General features: G+C 38.0%; 1 protein-coding gene across 1 annotated transcript in view; it reads left to right on the top strand.

The window, feature by feature from the left end:
- FRMPD1 (FERM and PDZ domain containing 1) overlaps positions 1 to 15,770 on the top strand; it is a 67,773-nt gene that overhangs the window by 15,992 nt on the left and 36,011 nt on the right. Inside the window, exons 2-3 of the mRNA XM_012769069.2 lie at positions 3,866 to 3,970; positions 15,499 to 15,656. Of these exons, the coding sequence (XP_012624523.2) occupies positions 3,870 to 3,970; positions 15,499 to 15,656 (259 nt within the window). The 5' untranslated portion in view covers positions 3,866 to 3,869. The remainder of the gene's footprint in view (positions 1 to 3,865; positions 3,971 to 15,498; positions 15,657 to 15,770) is intronic.

Raw genomic sequence — 15,770 nt, forward strand, 5'->3', positions numbered from 1 at the left:
TCTCAACAAAAAAAGAAAATAAGAAAAGAAATTTATTTCTCACAGAGCTGGAGGCTGGGAAGTCCAACATCAAGGTGCTGGCATCTTGTGAGGGCCTCTTGCTGTGTCATCCCATGGCAGAAGGTGAAAGGACAAGAGAATGTGGAAGGGGGCTGAACTCATCCTTTTATCAGGAAACCACACCCTCAATAACTAACCCATTCCCACAAGAATGGCATTAATCATTTGTGAGAGGAGAACACTCATGACCTAATTATCTCTTAAAGATCCCACTTCTCAATACTGTTGTATTGGGAATTAAGCTTTGGGGGACACATTCAATCCATAGCAGGACATAAAGTCTTAGCTGACTGTATTCTGAGAACTGGGCAAAGGAAGGGGCTAGAGGTCTTGTCATGCAGTAAAGAGAGTTTTACTTAATCCTTCTATTTTGATTCCTGTACCCTCTATTGTGCCTAGTTTCCCCAAGTTCCTCTTATTTGATTTTTCCAGCAAATAAACATCATGTCTCCAGGAGGATAAAAAAGGGATAGTTGTCTAGGTGGGAAAGTGGGGTGGGGTCGGGGATGTGAATACAACTGCTGCCTACAAAGACCTGTCACCATCTCTTCAGCCTTATGCCTCATTCCTGCTTTTTCTTGTACCTGCTTTTTCTTGTACCTGCTTTTTCTTGTGTGTGTGCGCGCACACACACACACACACTCCCTGTCTTAGTACTTGACGTAAAAGTCTGGCAATCTGCTGTTTATATTCTTTCCCTCTAATGCCTCTAATTCCTGAGCCATTGGGCAATCAGGTCATTTTTCATCAGAATCCCTTTCTGATGGCACATAGGTTTCTGTTTCCTTTGTTCTGTAAACTCAGTTACCTCTCTTCCAAACATTGTTGACATCTCTTATCTGTTGTTGTCTTCTCTCCTGTATTCACTATCCTATGGGTTTATACCTTTTTTATTTCTTTACTGGGATTTATAGGATTTAGAAGAAGAGATTAAGACATTGTTTCAATTCACCACCTTTAATCAGAAATCTATTCTCTATTATTCCTTTTATACTTTTTTTTAAAGACTAGTCAAGTACAGTAGTGAGAAGGGAGGAAAGAGTAGAACAAGTTTAACCTGTAACTGATTGTGACCAATCAATTCAGATAACTCACTACCTTCAGAGCAGCCTTTTATACTTTTTTAAAAAGTGAGATGTCTAGAACTAAGGACAGTATTCAAGGCTGAGGTCCCCATAGTAAAACAAAGCTAGACTGCAGTATCACTTGATCTAAATGGAATTTATTATTGGTTGCAGCGTATGTCCATGCTAGCTTTTTAATCCATTAATTTGTATTTGCCTTCCATTTGCCTGAAAAACATGTCCAGGTTTTCAAAGTGATCAGTTTGGATGTCCTTTTTTTAATTTTTTATTCTTTTAAGAGGCAGAGTCTTGCTCTATTGCTCAGGCTGGAGTGCTGGAGTACAGTAGAATGATCATAGCTCACTGCAGCCTAGAACTCCTGGGCTCAAGGAATCCTCCTGCCTCAGCCTCCTGGGTAGCTGGGACTACAGGTGTGCCTTAACCATGCCCAGCTAATTTAAACATTTTTTGGGGGGGTGGGGGTCTTCCCATGTTGTCCAGGCTGGTCTTGAACTCTTAGCCTCAAGCAATCGTCTCCTGTCAACCTCTCAAAGCCCTGGAATTACAGGTGTGAGCCACCACACCAGGGTCTCTTTTCATTTTTATATCCTGGTTAGTTCTCTTTCCTTGGACCCCTGATATAGATCCCACTATTACTCTGTTAACTGTTGCTGGATTCTATTTGCTAATATTTTATGTAGTAGATTTATATTTGTAAGGGAAACTGTATTTTTACTTTATGGTATTGTTTTGCCAGAACTGGTATCAATGTTCTGCTACCTCTTTAAAAAGAATTTGGAAACTTTCCTTCTTTATGATCTAGAATAGTCAAAATAGCATTGGGGAAAAAATTAACTAAGCTGCCTAAAGGCAACATAGTATCCTCAATTGGACCCTGGAACAGAAAAGGAACATTAGTGGAAAAACTGGTAAAATTTGAATATAGTCTGTAGTTTAGTTAATAGAATTGTACCAATGTTAATTTCTTAATTTTGATAAAGGTACAATGGTTATGTAAGATGTTAATATTAGGGAAAGTTGAATGAAGGGTATATGGGCACTCTGTATTATCTTCGCAACCTTTTCATATATCTAAAAGTATTCTGAAATAAAAGATTATTTAAAATAAAAAAATCATTAGGGTGCGCTTCATATAGATGTATAAGAATTTACCTTTGAACCTGTCTGCTGTTCCTGGCTTTTTTAGGGGGGGAGATTAGCTCTTTAACAAATTTCACTTCTATGATAATTGTCTTTGTAGATTTTCTATCTCTTCTAGGGTCATCTTAGATAATTTATATTTTCCTTGAAAGCCATCCATGTCATCAAAGTTTCAAATATATTTATTTGTGTAGTGTTAAGCCATTTAGTCTCTTATAATTCTTTTTTATTTGCTTTGTATCCATGTTTATTTTCCAATGCTATATCTTATATTGTATGATTATTTATTGGATTATGAAATTAGTGAGTTGAGACTAGTATTTTAAAAAGTAAAATAGAAAAATATTAATACATATTGCTTTGTGAGACTTTAATCTCAAGCACATTAGTATATTTTCTCGGTACCTTTTCAATATCTATCTATCAAAGCACAGATACATGTAACTTTTGACCTAGCAGTTTGAAACTTGAGAACTTATCCGTATATATAATTACATACTTGCTATATGTAATATGTTAATTTATATATGTTGTACATATATCATTTAGCATGTATGTGCTAAATGATATATGTACAAAATAACACATTGCAGTATTATTTATAGTAGCAAAAGATTGGCAGTAACCCAAATGTCTGTCAACAGAGGACTACTTTTAAAATTACAGTACATTCATACAATGGAATATTCAGTAGTTGTCAAAAAGAATGAAGAGGCACTCTATTTACTGATGTGGAAAGATATCAAGGATATATATGCTAAGGAGAGAAAAGCATGATACAGAACAATGTGCATGGTGTACTACCCTTTGTGTTAAGAAGAAGAAATGCAATACCTTATATTTATATTTTCTTGTATAGGCATAAAGAAATTCTGGAAGGACAAATAGAGAACAAGAGCAGTGATTATGTGTGGACATGAGAACTAGGTGGATGGGGGCAAGTAGGGATAGAAGAGAGACTTTTCACTGTCTATATATTTTTTATTTTGATAAGAACACAGAACATGAGATCTACCCTCTTAACAAATCTATAAGAGCACAGTACACTAACTATATCTTTTTTATAGGTTCATGTTGAATCATGCAAGTGAATTACCTACTCAAAAATTAAATATAAAATATTGAGCAAAAGAAGCAACACTCAGAAGATATATACAATGTGATTAAGAATGCTTTCATGAACCTGTAGTTCCCAACACAGGCAAAACTGCACTGGGTTGTCCAGGGCTGCACAGGTAGCTAGAGGACAGAGCACACACACAGTGAGGTATATTTCTTCACAAAGTTTGAGACACCGTATCTATATTATTGTTTCATCCTTTCATCCTTGTGTTTAACTGTTTAAGATATTAAGCCAGACTGTTCATCACAAGACTCTCTTTAGGGCAGAGGGTTACTAAAGTTGTTCATTCTGTGGACATTGAGTACCCATTTATGATGATTTCAGATAGAAGGAAAACACTAGTTATTTGAACAGCATGTCTTAAAATGGGTAAATACAGGAAATATCATACTGATTTGCCAGAATCCTCTTTATAGTATTTAGGTTAGCTTCTTAAGAACATTCTTCTTCCTTTTAGGTAAATGGAAGAGCTGGAGACCAGTTTATTCCAGACACGGAAAGCACACAGAATAGAACAAATGGTGGCAAGATGGCTTCGGCGCTCCCGGGACAGCTCAGCCGGGTAAGGCTCCTGGGCTAGCAGAGATTTCTACCTGGAAAGGTTTGGTGTCCCTGTAGGAGGAGTTTTGCCAGTCCTGGCAGTACCTTGGGATCACTGTCTCCAGCTTGCTTTGTTCTTATACCATATGGTAGGAGAAATGTAAACAGGTCAGCAATTTTGCTGGAGTGCCCTTTTCTGTGGACCTCTACCTCTGACATGCACCTGCATACACAGAGACACTCACCCCAAACTCACACATTAACAGAGACAAGCATGCTCTCACACAGATTTGTATACACAAATACACTCATCCATACTCAGGCACACATGCACATACGTATACTCTTCAGAACACACACTCATATACTTTTTTGATCTTTCCCCTCTCATTCATGCGCGAGTGCGTGCACGCACGTGCACACACACACACACACACACACACACACACACACTCCCTGTCTTAGTACTTGACGTAAAAGTCTGGCAATCTGCTGTTTATATTCTTTCCCTGTCTTTGTTTCCAGCAGCTGTTCCTTCCTTGCAGTCCCTATTTCATTCTAAACAAAATAAAACGAAATCAAATACAGATCTGATTTGACTGCTACAGGAGAACTTTAAAATATGTTCTATTTCAAAGCATTCATTTTCCATCTCAGATTTCCCATCTGGCCCTGACATAGAGATGAAATATCATGTGTCAGGTGTTTCTGAGACACACATTCTTCTGAAGGAACTGGAAACAGCTGTTCTGCTGCTGAGTAATAATATTTGCGCAGGGCTACACTGCCCTGTGGCCAAGTTCTCTGATGCTCACACAGGGAGGTCAGATAAGGCTGGTAGAATGAGCCCCATTTTACAGATTAAACCCCTAAGGCTCAAAGAGCAACTTATTTAGGATTACTCCCACTGCCATGGGTCTCCATTTCATAGAGGATGAAGTTTAAATATTAATATTTTGGGGGTTTAACATTTCAAGGCTCTTAAAGATCAACCCACAATGTTTTACAGCTGTTTGTCTTACTATGTTTCATTCATATTCAAGCTAAAGTGAACTACTCATTGTTCTCTCATGACAAACACACCCCCTCCTCCCCTTTATCCCTGGGACCTGAGTTCCCCTGCTGGATCCTTTCCCCCCATCTCTATGTGTCCACAGCTGACTCCCAGTTGAAGGCCTGGCTGAAGTGCTGGGTCTTCCATGAAGGGTTCTCCAGTTCTCACAGTCAGAATTAACCTCTCTCACCGGGCCCCACAGTATTTGGTTCATAGCATTAACATTGTGCTTCTCCCGATGTGTTCAACTTATTTGAGTGCATTCCCTTTCTTTCTTCTAGACCTGCTTTCTGTGAGTTCAAGAAAGTACTGACCTCATCTCTATGGCCCAGAAGTGATTGAGTTGCAGGAGCATTGTAGGGGTCAAGTAGTGCTTGATGAGTGAATGGGAAATTGCTAAGCGCTTGGTTTCCCAGAGTGGGCTCTGCAGTCCTAGTCCTGTGTGATGCTGCTCCACTAAAAACGGTTCTGTGGCCAGATGTTTGGGACATAATGCAGCCTATATCCCACTTCTACCCCATATTGGTGATTTATTATGCACATAATATGAATTAAAGGCTCGGAGAAGCCTTCAGAAAAGAGACCTGTTTAACTTGATGCTGCCTATATATTTGACCTTGGAACCCTTTAACATCTTGCTTCTCTCACAGAACATAAATGAAAGCTAATGAAAAATACCTCTAGCAAGTTCTTTCCCACATTTTTTTTGAGATGTATTTCATGTACCATAAAATTCACCCATTTAAAGTGTATAATTCAATGATTTTTAGTATATATCAGTATATGTACAGAATTGTATAACTGTCACTACAATGTAATTTTAGAATATTTTCAATAATCCGAAAAGCAATCCCATACCCATTAGCAGTCATTTCCATTCACCCCTCCCCTAGTTCCAAGTAATCAATAATTTACTTTCTATCGCTATAGATTTGCTTATTCTGGATATTTCACATAAATGGAATCATACAATATGTGGTCTTTTGTTACTGGCTTCTTTCACTTAGCATGATGTGTTTAAAGTTTATCCATGCTATAACATGGATCAGTATTTCATTTTTATTGCCAAAATAATATTCCATTGTGGAATATTTTCTTTGTCCATTCATCAGTTGATATAAACATTGGGGTAGATATATAAACTCAAATTTTACACACACACACATATATATAATATATATAATCTAAACCTTATAGTTATTTCTACTTTGGGACTATCATGAAAAATGCTGCAATGAATATTTGTGTCAAAGTTTTTGTTTGAAGATATGTTTTCATTTCTCTTGAGTATATACTTTAAGAGTGGAATAGTTGGGTCATATGATAACTCTATGTTTAGTCTTTTGAGGAACTGCCAGGCTGGTTTCAAAAGTGGCGGTACCATTTTAGATTTCCACCAGCAGTGTGTGAGGGTCCCAGTGCCTCCACATCTTTACCAACACTTGCTATTATTATCTGTCTTTTTTATTGTAGCCATCCTAGTGGGTGTAGATTGGTATCTCACTGTGGTTTTGATCTATATTTCCCTGATGGCTAATGACATTAAACATCTTGCCATGCGTCTAGAGAGTTTTGCTTTTCAAGTGCTTAAGAAAGAGAAGGGAGAAAGGTTCTTTTCAGTGCCCATGGAAGACATCATTTCTGTGTTTCTAGGATAAATCACATGTAGCCTTGTTTAAATTGCTTCTCATCTCTAATCCTGTAACTTTGGTGTTTTCAGATTACTTGAAAATGACCAATAACCAAAAAAGCTAAGTTTGGGGTAAATAATTACATTTCCCAGGAGTAGAATAAATGGTACCTCCTACCAGCCAGTTGCTTAATCAAGAAACCTGAGAGGGCCGGGCAAGGTGGCTCACGCCTGTAATCCTAGCACTCTGGGGGGCCGAGGCGGGCGGATTGCTCGAGGTCAGGAGTTCAAAACCAGCCTGAGCAAGAGCGAGACCCCCGTCTCTACTATAAATACAAAGAAATTAATTGGGCAACTAATATATATAGAAAAAATTAGCCGGGCATGGTGGCGCATGCCTGTAGTCCCAAACTACTCGGGAGGCTGAGGCAGTAGGATCACTTGAGCCCAGGAGTTTGAGGTTGCTGTGAGCTAGGCTGACGCCACAGCACTCACTCTAGCCTGGGCAACAAAGTGAGACTCTGTCTCAAAAAAAAACAAAGATAGAAACCTGGGAGACATCCTGAATCCTTGAAGCCCTTGCATACACCCCATCAGCTGCTCCTGTCAGTTTGCCATCAGACATAGATCTATCCACCTGTCTTTGGGAGCACTGCCAAGGTCACTTCCTTACCGTTTCCCTGTTCCAGCTGATTATTCACCCTACAGCTATAGTGGACTTTTCAAAATGTAAAACGTTCCTGTCTACACTAGCCCCCAGTTCTACGCCACCTCGTCACACCCCAAGCCCTCACCTACCACTTTGCCACAGCCTGCAAGTCTCCTCATGATCTGGCCCCAGCCCAACTCTCCCACCTCGTCTTGTTCCTCTTGCTTCCTTGCTCACCGTTCTCCATTGTTTTGCTTCCATTCAGTTCCTGGAACTAATCAAGCTCTTGCCTATCTCAGGCGCTCTGCTGTTCAGTTGGCCTAGAAAGTTCTTTTTCTTTTTATGGCAGCTCATTATTCTTCAGGTTAAGCTTAAACATCACTTTCCTTAAGAGGCCTTTCCTGTCTACCTAAGGCACAGTGGGTCCATCCTCTTGTTTGTTTCCTCCTGAGTACTTACCTCCTGCTGACACTTTATAATAATGTGTATATTTACTTATTTATTCATTGTCACCTCCCCTGTTTTATTGTATGATCCTTCTCCTCCAACCTTCCTGTCATATATGACACAGGGATCATGACTGTCTTGTTTTACGAAGTATCCTCAGCCCTGATAGAGTGCATCATATGTCATAGATGCTCAATACATTTTTATGGATTAAGGCCTTTCATAGTAAGGGACTATCTTACTTATTAAAATATATTTAAAATGTCCATCCATCTTTCCTCCAAAAGGAAATTTTGACGGCTGACAGTCTTCTAACATGTAGGAAAATTAAAGAAATGGAAATGTTATATACAGGTTGCAAACCAACTAGGTTGCAACCGTTCAAATGCTACGATTTAGCATTTGAATACTAGCTCTGAGTTTGCTGCTATCTGGGACAAGAAATGAAGGAAGTATTAATACACTGAAATATTTTCTACAGTCCATAAAAAGGAAACATAGAAGTACATCTGTACTCATATAATTTTACATGCATATTTTAACAATTCTGTTGTTTTCAGACTTTTAAAAACCTCTAATCATTTCAGCCATTTGTACTTACTTTTCTTATAATTGGCATTTTTTTCCATAAAATTTAAACTTTATTTCTGGCCCTTAGGTGAATTGTCTAGGGGTAAATTGGTCAAAAATAACTGTGTCCATTTCCAAACATTACGAAACAAATTGATAACTTTTATGCACCCTAGGGTATTAGAGGGTTTTTTTTTTTTGTTGTTGTTGTTGTTTTTTTTCTTTGAGACAGGCTCTCACTCTGTTGCCCAGGCTAAAGTGCAGTGGCATCATCATAGCTCATTGCAATCTCAAACTCCTGGGCTCAAGCAGTCCTCCTGCCTCAGCCTCTCAAGTAGCTGAGATTACAGGCGCCTGTCACCACACCTGGTTAATTTTTCTGTTTAAGGTAGAGACGGGGTCTTGCTCTTGCTCAGGCTGATCTTGAACTCCTGAGCTCAAGTGATTCTCCTGCCTTGGCCTCCCAGAGTGCCAGGATTACAGGTGTGAGCCACTGTGCCCAGCCTCAGGTACTAATTTTTTATTGCTTCTTGACCCATGGACAAAAGTGGAAAGATTTGAGAAGAACAGTCTGGAAGGCTTCCAAATTACGTCTGCAGAGTTGCCATTATTTCATACATCCCCTTTTTAAATTAATAATGGAAGAATTTTCTCCTCTCAACTGTGGGAGCACTATACTCACAATATCTGCATTGAGTGGCCCCCTAGAAATTGTGATAAGCACAAGCATATTCCTATGATTGTGACTACATGCTGAATTCTTTCTGGTACAGACTGCTGCCTCTATTTCTGCTTTCTTTGAATAGACTTTAAATTATAAAATCCAGTTTATACCAGATTTAGCTTTTAAAATCATTCAAGCTGAACATAATAAAGTATTTAAATATAGATTCAAAATAGTTTCTCCATATTCTGCTGGAACTTGAAGGTAAATTCTTTGTTGTTACAGGATAGAGGTAAATATATTTTCCAATATATCAGAAAGCAGATAAAAAGCCAGAAAATATTTGAAGCATAATCAGGATTCATCTGGTATTTTTCCTTTTCAGTATTGTTGATCAGTTCAATGTAAACTTATGACCCATAAAATATAGAATTAGTCTACCCGAGACTGTTTTTGTGATAAATTTAACATGGCTTTTCTGGTTCTGCTTTAGGGTAGATCCAGTTATCTGATATGAATTTTATTAGTGTAACTACAGGTCTTAAATTCTTCCAGTCTAAGACCACAGAAATGACCTCAGATTTATGGATTGAAGCCATTGCAAAGGCAGCAGACAGATGTTTTTAGATCAGTGTTTAGTCTGATATTTATAAAATGCTTTAGAGGAGGAAATGTTGTTACAGAGATTATTTCCTTCAGTTTACTGTCAAATATTAAATGTTCTCTATGAGGAGAGGCCACGGTTTGGTCATGTACTTAGGTAATCCCTTTCCAAACAAAAGCTAGAAACATGGCCTTTGGGGAAAATGTCAAATCCAGACTTTTGGCCAAAGCCACTGACACTGTCCAGGGATTAGTCAACACAGTGGGGTGTCATTTGTTCACCATTGTTGAAGGAGGGCATCCTTCCAAATGGAAAGTGTCAGATAGCCTAGTCTACCCTTTTGAATAGCATCAAAACGGATTCTATTGAAACCCTGCAGTAAGATTTGTTCTTTCTCCAAACAATTATTAAGTCTTACTGTATGGCTAACATCGAGTTCAGCACATGGGACAAGAAATATGCAGTTCTTGCTACACAAACTACAGTTTAGAGAGGACAGGAGACTTTGCACCAGTCTATAGGTGTGTTTAGCAGATAGAGATATTTCCACCCAAAACCAAAAGACTAGGTAGGAGCTTGGCAAGTAGAGTGCATGATTGGATATACTGGGGAAGTAGAGAGAGAGAAAGCGTTGGAGGTGAGGGAGATATTCTGGGCAGAGGGCAGAGCTTGTCCAAATGCCAGTGTGTTTGAGAAACTCAAAGGAGACTAGTTTGGCTAGAATGGCTTGGTCTTAGAGGCTGGAGTGATGAGCAGGGACTGTATTAAGCCATATTCAGGATTTTGAATTAGGCCATTCAGTCAGGGAGACATATGAATAGGGTTGCATTTATAAAATCAGTTTGGCTGCTGGATGGAAAATCATTTAGGAGGGACAACAACGAAGAGTGGGGAGACCAGTTAGGAGCCTACTGCAGAATTCTGACAGCAGGACTGGTGATGCAGGTTTAAAATTGAATGGTGGCTATGGAGATGGAAAGAAATGAACATTTTAAGAGATCTTTTGGTATTTATTGTAAATGATATGACATGAGAGATGGGGGGGAAGTCAAGGATGACTGTAGAAATCTGTCTTGAGCAATTATCATCATCTTCATGGTACTGTTTACTGAGCTGGTACCATTTATTGAGCTTGTTCATGTCCTGCAGGACATGGAGAAGATGAGTCCTGATTAGGACAATAGTCATAGGGCTGAGCTGTAGATCAAGTTAAGCAAACACAAAAGAAAATGACAAGCTTGAATTCAGCTGCTTATATTCAAATTGTTATTTGTTAGTGGTTATACATGCATTTTCACCTCATGCTAATTGTATTAGAGGTACAACTGTATTAGCAGTATCATGTTGTATATGTACAGTGTTTTGCTCATTTATTTACCCAGTAAGCACTGATGCTTCCTGCGAGCAAAGATCTTCACTTACAACGTGAGAAATACAGAGGTAGATGAAATGTAGTTTCTGCTTCTAGGAAATCTGCAGTCTATTAAGGGCAATAATACATGGATTCAGATAGCTTTAAATAAAGGTTGAAGTGCTCTGGGCCATGAGAGATAGACAGAACCCTGAGATGAGAGAACATATGTCTAGCCAGGAAATCAGAGAAGGAAGATGTGGCATTTGAGCTGGACCTTGACTTGGCCTCACACTTTGCTACAGTGGCAGCTGCATGAGCCCAGGATATAACTGGTATAGCAGGTAAGATTAGTCTGGAGTGAAGGCCTGGGAAGGGGAGCGGGTAGGTGGATGCTGGCCAGGGACTGAGGCCACAGGTCCATGAGGGCAAGGCTGAAGAGTTTGACTTTTGTTCTGTGGGTGATGGGGAATTGTAGGGGACAGAGTAATAATCCCAGCCCTCACTTAGGAAGAGGGTTCTACCACAGCTTACAGTATGCTCTGGAAGGGCATTTTCTGTGCTGTGCTTCCTCACACGTCTGAAGTTTAGAGGCCTATGATACATTTTGATGTGGAGTCTTTGGGGTAATTCTTTGCTGTGTTTAGCTTATCTATCCCCCATCGGGTGGTTTCTAGTGTTTTCACTATTCTAGTGGTTTCTAGTGTTCGCACTAAATAAAGCTGTGATTAATATTTTTGAATATTTAAGAGCCAGGGTTTTTTGAGCTCATACTCTGTTTTAGGAATTTACTAGGCACAGGGGACATAGAGATGAATAGATGCCACCCTGGGCTTCTAGAAATTCATAGTCTAGTATAAATAACATCACATTTTTTATGGGGTCCTGACTTGAAGTATAACACTCAAAATCGTAATAGAAGGTCAAAGAGAATAATCAGATTTTAAATTCTTATTACAATTTCCCCAATTATCTCCTAGACAGATTGAATAGCCAATTTATATTGTCATCCTTAAATCTTTAGGCCAATACATGTTGGGCCTTAGTATTTTTATTCATATTTGGTACTTTAGTAGACACACAGTAGTACTATGTAGCCCTTTCAGTTGCGCTTCTTGAATTAATAAAGCTGCACATTTTCTATATTATTTACCAGCTTTATTTCTTCATGAGAAACTGTGAATTCATTTTCTTTGAACATGTGAGACCTGGGCATTTACCATGTGTGTTTATGCACATTCTTCATACATTTGTATTATAAGCTCCCCCCCAGAATATTATTTTTAAATTTTTATTTATTTTAACTGTTTTATTGATGTACAATTTATATGCCATACTATTCACTCATTTAAAGTGTACTATTCAATAATTTTTAGTGTATTCACAGAGATGTGCAACCATCACCATAGAAGATTTTCATCACCCCATAAAGAAACCCTATAGCTATTAGCAGTAACTCCCCATTTCCTCTCAAACCTCCCACCCCCAGCCCTAGGCAACTGCTAATTTACTTTCTGTCTCTATAGATTAGTCTGTTCTAGATATTTCACAGAAATAGAATCATACAATATGTGGTTATTTGTGTCTGGCTTCTTTCACTTAGCACAACATGTTCAAGATTCATTCAGGTTATAGCACGTATCAGTATTTCATTCCTTCTCATTGCTGAATATCCTGTTGTGAAATATTGTATTTCATTTATCCATGTCATTAGTTGATGAACATTTGGGTTGTTTCTACTTTTGGACTGTTAGGGATAATGCTGCTAGAAATATTCACATGCAAGTTTTTGTGTGGACTTATATTTTCATTTCTCTAAGGTATATACCCTGCAGTAGAACTGCTGGACCATGTTGGTACTCCATGTTTAGTATTTTGAGGAACTGCCAGACATTTAAAGGATTTTCTAGAATTTCTATTCTGTTTCATTGGTGAAGGCCACACCCAGCAGTTTTGATGATTGCCTCTGTCTGATGGGAGTACTTACTTTTCAACTGTAAATTTTATGTAATTTAAGTATTTCTGATGAAAAATAGAGTCCAAATTAATATGTGCTGTAAGTGTAAAATACACACTGGACTTCAAGGACTTAATATGAAAAAAGAATACAAAATATCTCATCAATAATTTTTATATAAATTACATATTGAAATGATAGTATTTTGGATATATTGAGTTAAATAGAAATATATTATTAAAATTAATTTCACTTATTTCTTTTTCCTTAATTTTTTTTCATATGGCAATTATAAAACACATTTATATATATGGTTTGCGTGATGCTTCATTTGGACAGCACTACTCTAGAAGTCGTGCTATAGTGCCTATTGAAGAAAGCAGTTCCAATTTGAAACCTGCTTCTCAGCTGTGTGACTTTAAGCAAGTTAAAATATCTCAAAGCAAGATTTAGTCTCCTTGTTTATAAAATAGGGAAAATAAACGTACCCACCTCACAAGTTTGTTGTCATTGTTGAGTGAGATAATATATAAAAGTTAAGTTAGATCATTCCCTGATACACAGTTAGTGCTCATAAATGTTATTATTGTTGTTATTGCTATGATTACCATCAATTTGTCAAGTTTTTTAAAAACTTGTAATCATTTTAATTGATATTACACTAAATCTATATTTCATTTAGAACTTACTTTTATTTTTCAATATTTAGTCTTTCCAATGAGGAACCCAGTATAATTTTTGCCCAATTACTTGTGTCTTCCTTTATTGCTTCAAGGAACATTATACTATTCTCTTTAAATAAATCTTCTACCCTGAAATAAATTAATACACATCACTTATTTTGATACTTTAATCTTTTCATGGCGTTTTCTAGATATTTAGCATTAGCTCATTAAGAATGCCTGGCACCAAATGTACATTCAACTAATATGCTTTTAATGAATTATTGAATGCTTTTTGTGGCTTTGTTTTGTGTTTTTATCCTCTATCTCCATTTTTAGCATTAGAAATTGTCTGTTTATCATTTTCTATGTGAATGTCATAGAATCTATTTAAAAAACAAAAACAAAAAAGTGGTACTTTTCCATGCCTATGCTTCTTATTGTCATTTTCCTTCCCTGATAACTGTTACAAGCATTTTTCCTGCTATGTTAAGTAGGAGTAGTGTCTAGGCTATCCTTATCCTGTTGCTTTTTTAAAAGAACGCAAAATGTTGATTTTTGACTTTCAGTGTATAGTGTATTATTATTTATTATATTTGGAAAGGCCCTTTTATAGCTTTAATGTTTTTTTAAAATCAGGAATAGTTACAGGTTTTATTCAGTATGAATTTTCATAGTTTTCTATTTCTTCCCTCTTGTTAGGTCTCTCTGCTGACCCTTGTCAGTATTAGCTGCACGCTTGCCTAGAAGAAATCCTCTGTGCTTTTAAGTTGTGTGGGTAGGGTTATCTATTCAGACAGAGCCTAAATCTGTTATAAGCAAGGGCCTGGGGGCCTTCTCAATGGATAATGTGCATGTGGCTTTGTACTTGGACTTGTCACATGTATTTTGGCTCCATGAGACAGTTTTTCAAATTTCTTGATCCTCGTTGAAATTTGAGATCGTGATAAATGACAGAGGTGATTTTTCAGATGAATAAGGTCCTATTGCTTTAGGCAGAGTTCTTGACAGTGTTTGGTAAATGGATGAGAATAAATGATACACCTTAACTGCAGAGCCCCAAGGGAGATGTTATTCCTTCACATTTTTATTGTTTATTATGACAATAAATACCTCATCCCATCACTATTTGACCTTCCTCAGAAATAACCACTGATAGAAGAAAAAAATCATTTGCTACAGACAAATGAAAAATAAGTTATGACTCTCTTTGTGGTTTTGAGAGATAGAAAATATAACTTTCAACTTACCTGCTTTTAGATATATAAAGAACATATATGTTTTAAAAGATTAATATAGAGGGAGTCCTTGCTGTGTGGGATTTTATATTGGAATTCTCACAGTTACAAAGTTTAAAGGGAAGAAAAATTGATCATAAAGAAAAAAAATCACCAAAGAAACAATTTATCTGTAAAATTAGCCATCAGCAAACATCCAAACCCAACAATTCTTCAGTCCTGTTCACAGTTCATGTTTTTCCTTGTCCTGCATCTCTGCTCAGGCGGTGCCTCCTGCCTGGAATGCCTGTTTGTCTATCCTATTGTCTATCCATCCATCCATGCATCTGTTCATTAAGTCACTCTGCAACAGTTATTGAATATCTTCTGTGTGCCAGGATCTGGGCTGTGTAGGAATACCGTAGGCATCTCTCAGGGTGTAGTTCAAATGCCACCTCTTCCAGGTAGCAGATGCTTCCCTGATTCCCTAATCTCTGCCCTGCAAGTTAAAATACTCTCCCCCTTCTTTGAGTGCCCACTGCAGCTAATGACTTCTCTTTTAGAGCACAGTTCTAAATGCTACTTGGTGTTTTAAGTAGTGGTGTTTGTGTCTCATCCCTCTCAAGAGGAGAGCTGATGTCTGCTCAGCTCCACATCTTTCTCCATAATGCCTGGGACTGACCCAGTTTGTGGCCACCAACTGGAATCCTCCTTTCCTCTTTTTAACATACTCTTTGTCTTCCAGGACTAAAGTCGCTGCAGCTGATGGGCCCCCCAGGATCCCAACCCAGACCCTCACCCCTGTGAGGCACACAGTAAAGATAGACAAGGATGCCCTCCTCCAGGACTATGGATTTCACATTTCTGAGAGCCTTCCCCTCACAGTGGTGGCTGTCACAGCAGGTAGGGGCTGATGGGAAATGAGAAGGGAGTTTGACTGCTTAAGGGGAAATAGCCTTGGTTCTCCCCCCATCTCTCTGTCCTATAACAAAATGCAGAAAACGCTCCCCTAGGAAG

Source organism: Microcebus murinus, chromosome 12, assembly GCF_040939455.1.
Source record: "Microcebus murinus isolate Inina chromosome 12, M.murinus_Inina_mat1.0, whole genome shotgun sequence".
NCBI lineage: Eukaryota > Metazoa > Chordata > Mammalia > Primates > Cheirogaleidae > Microcebus > Microcebus murinus.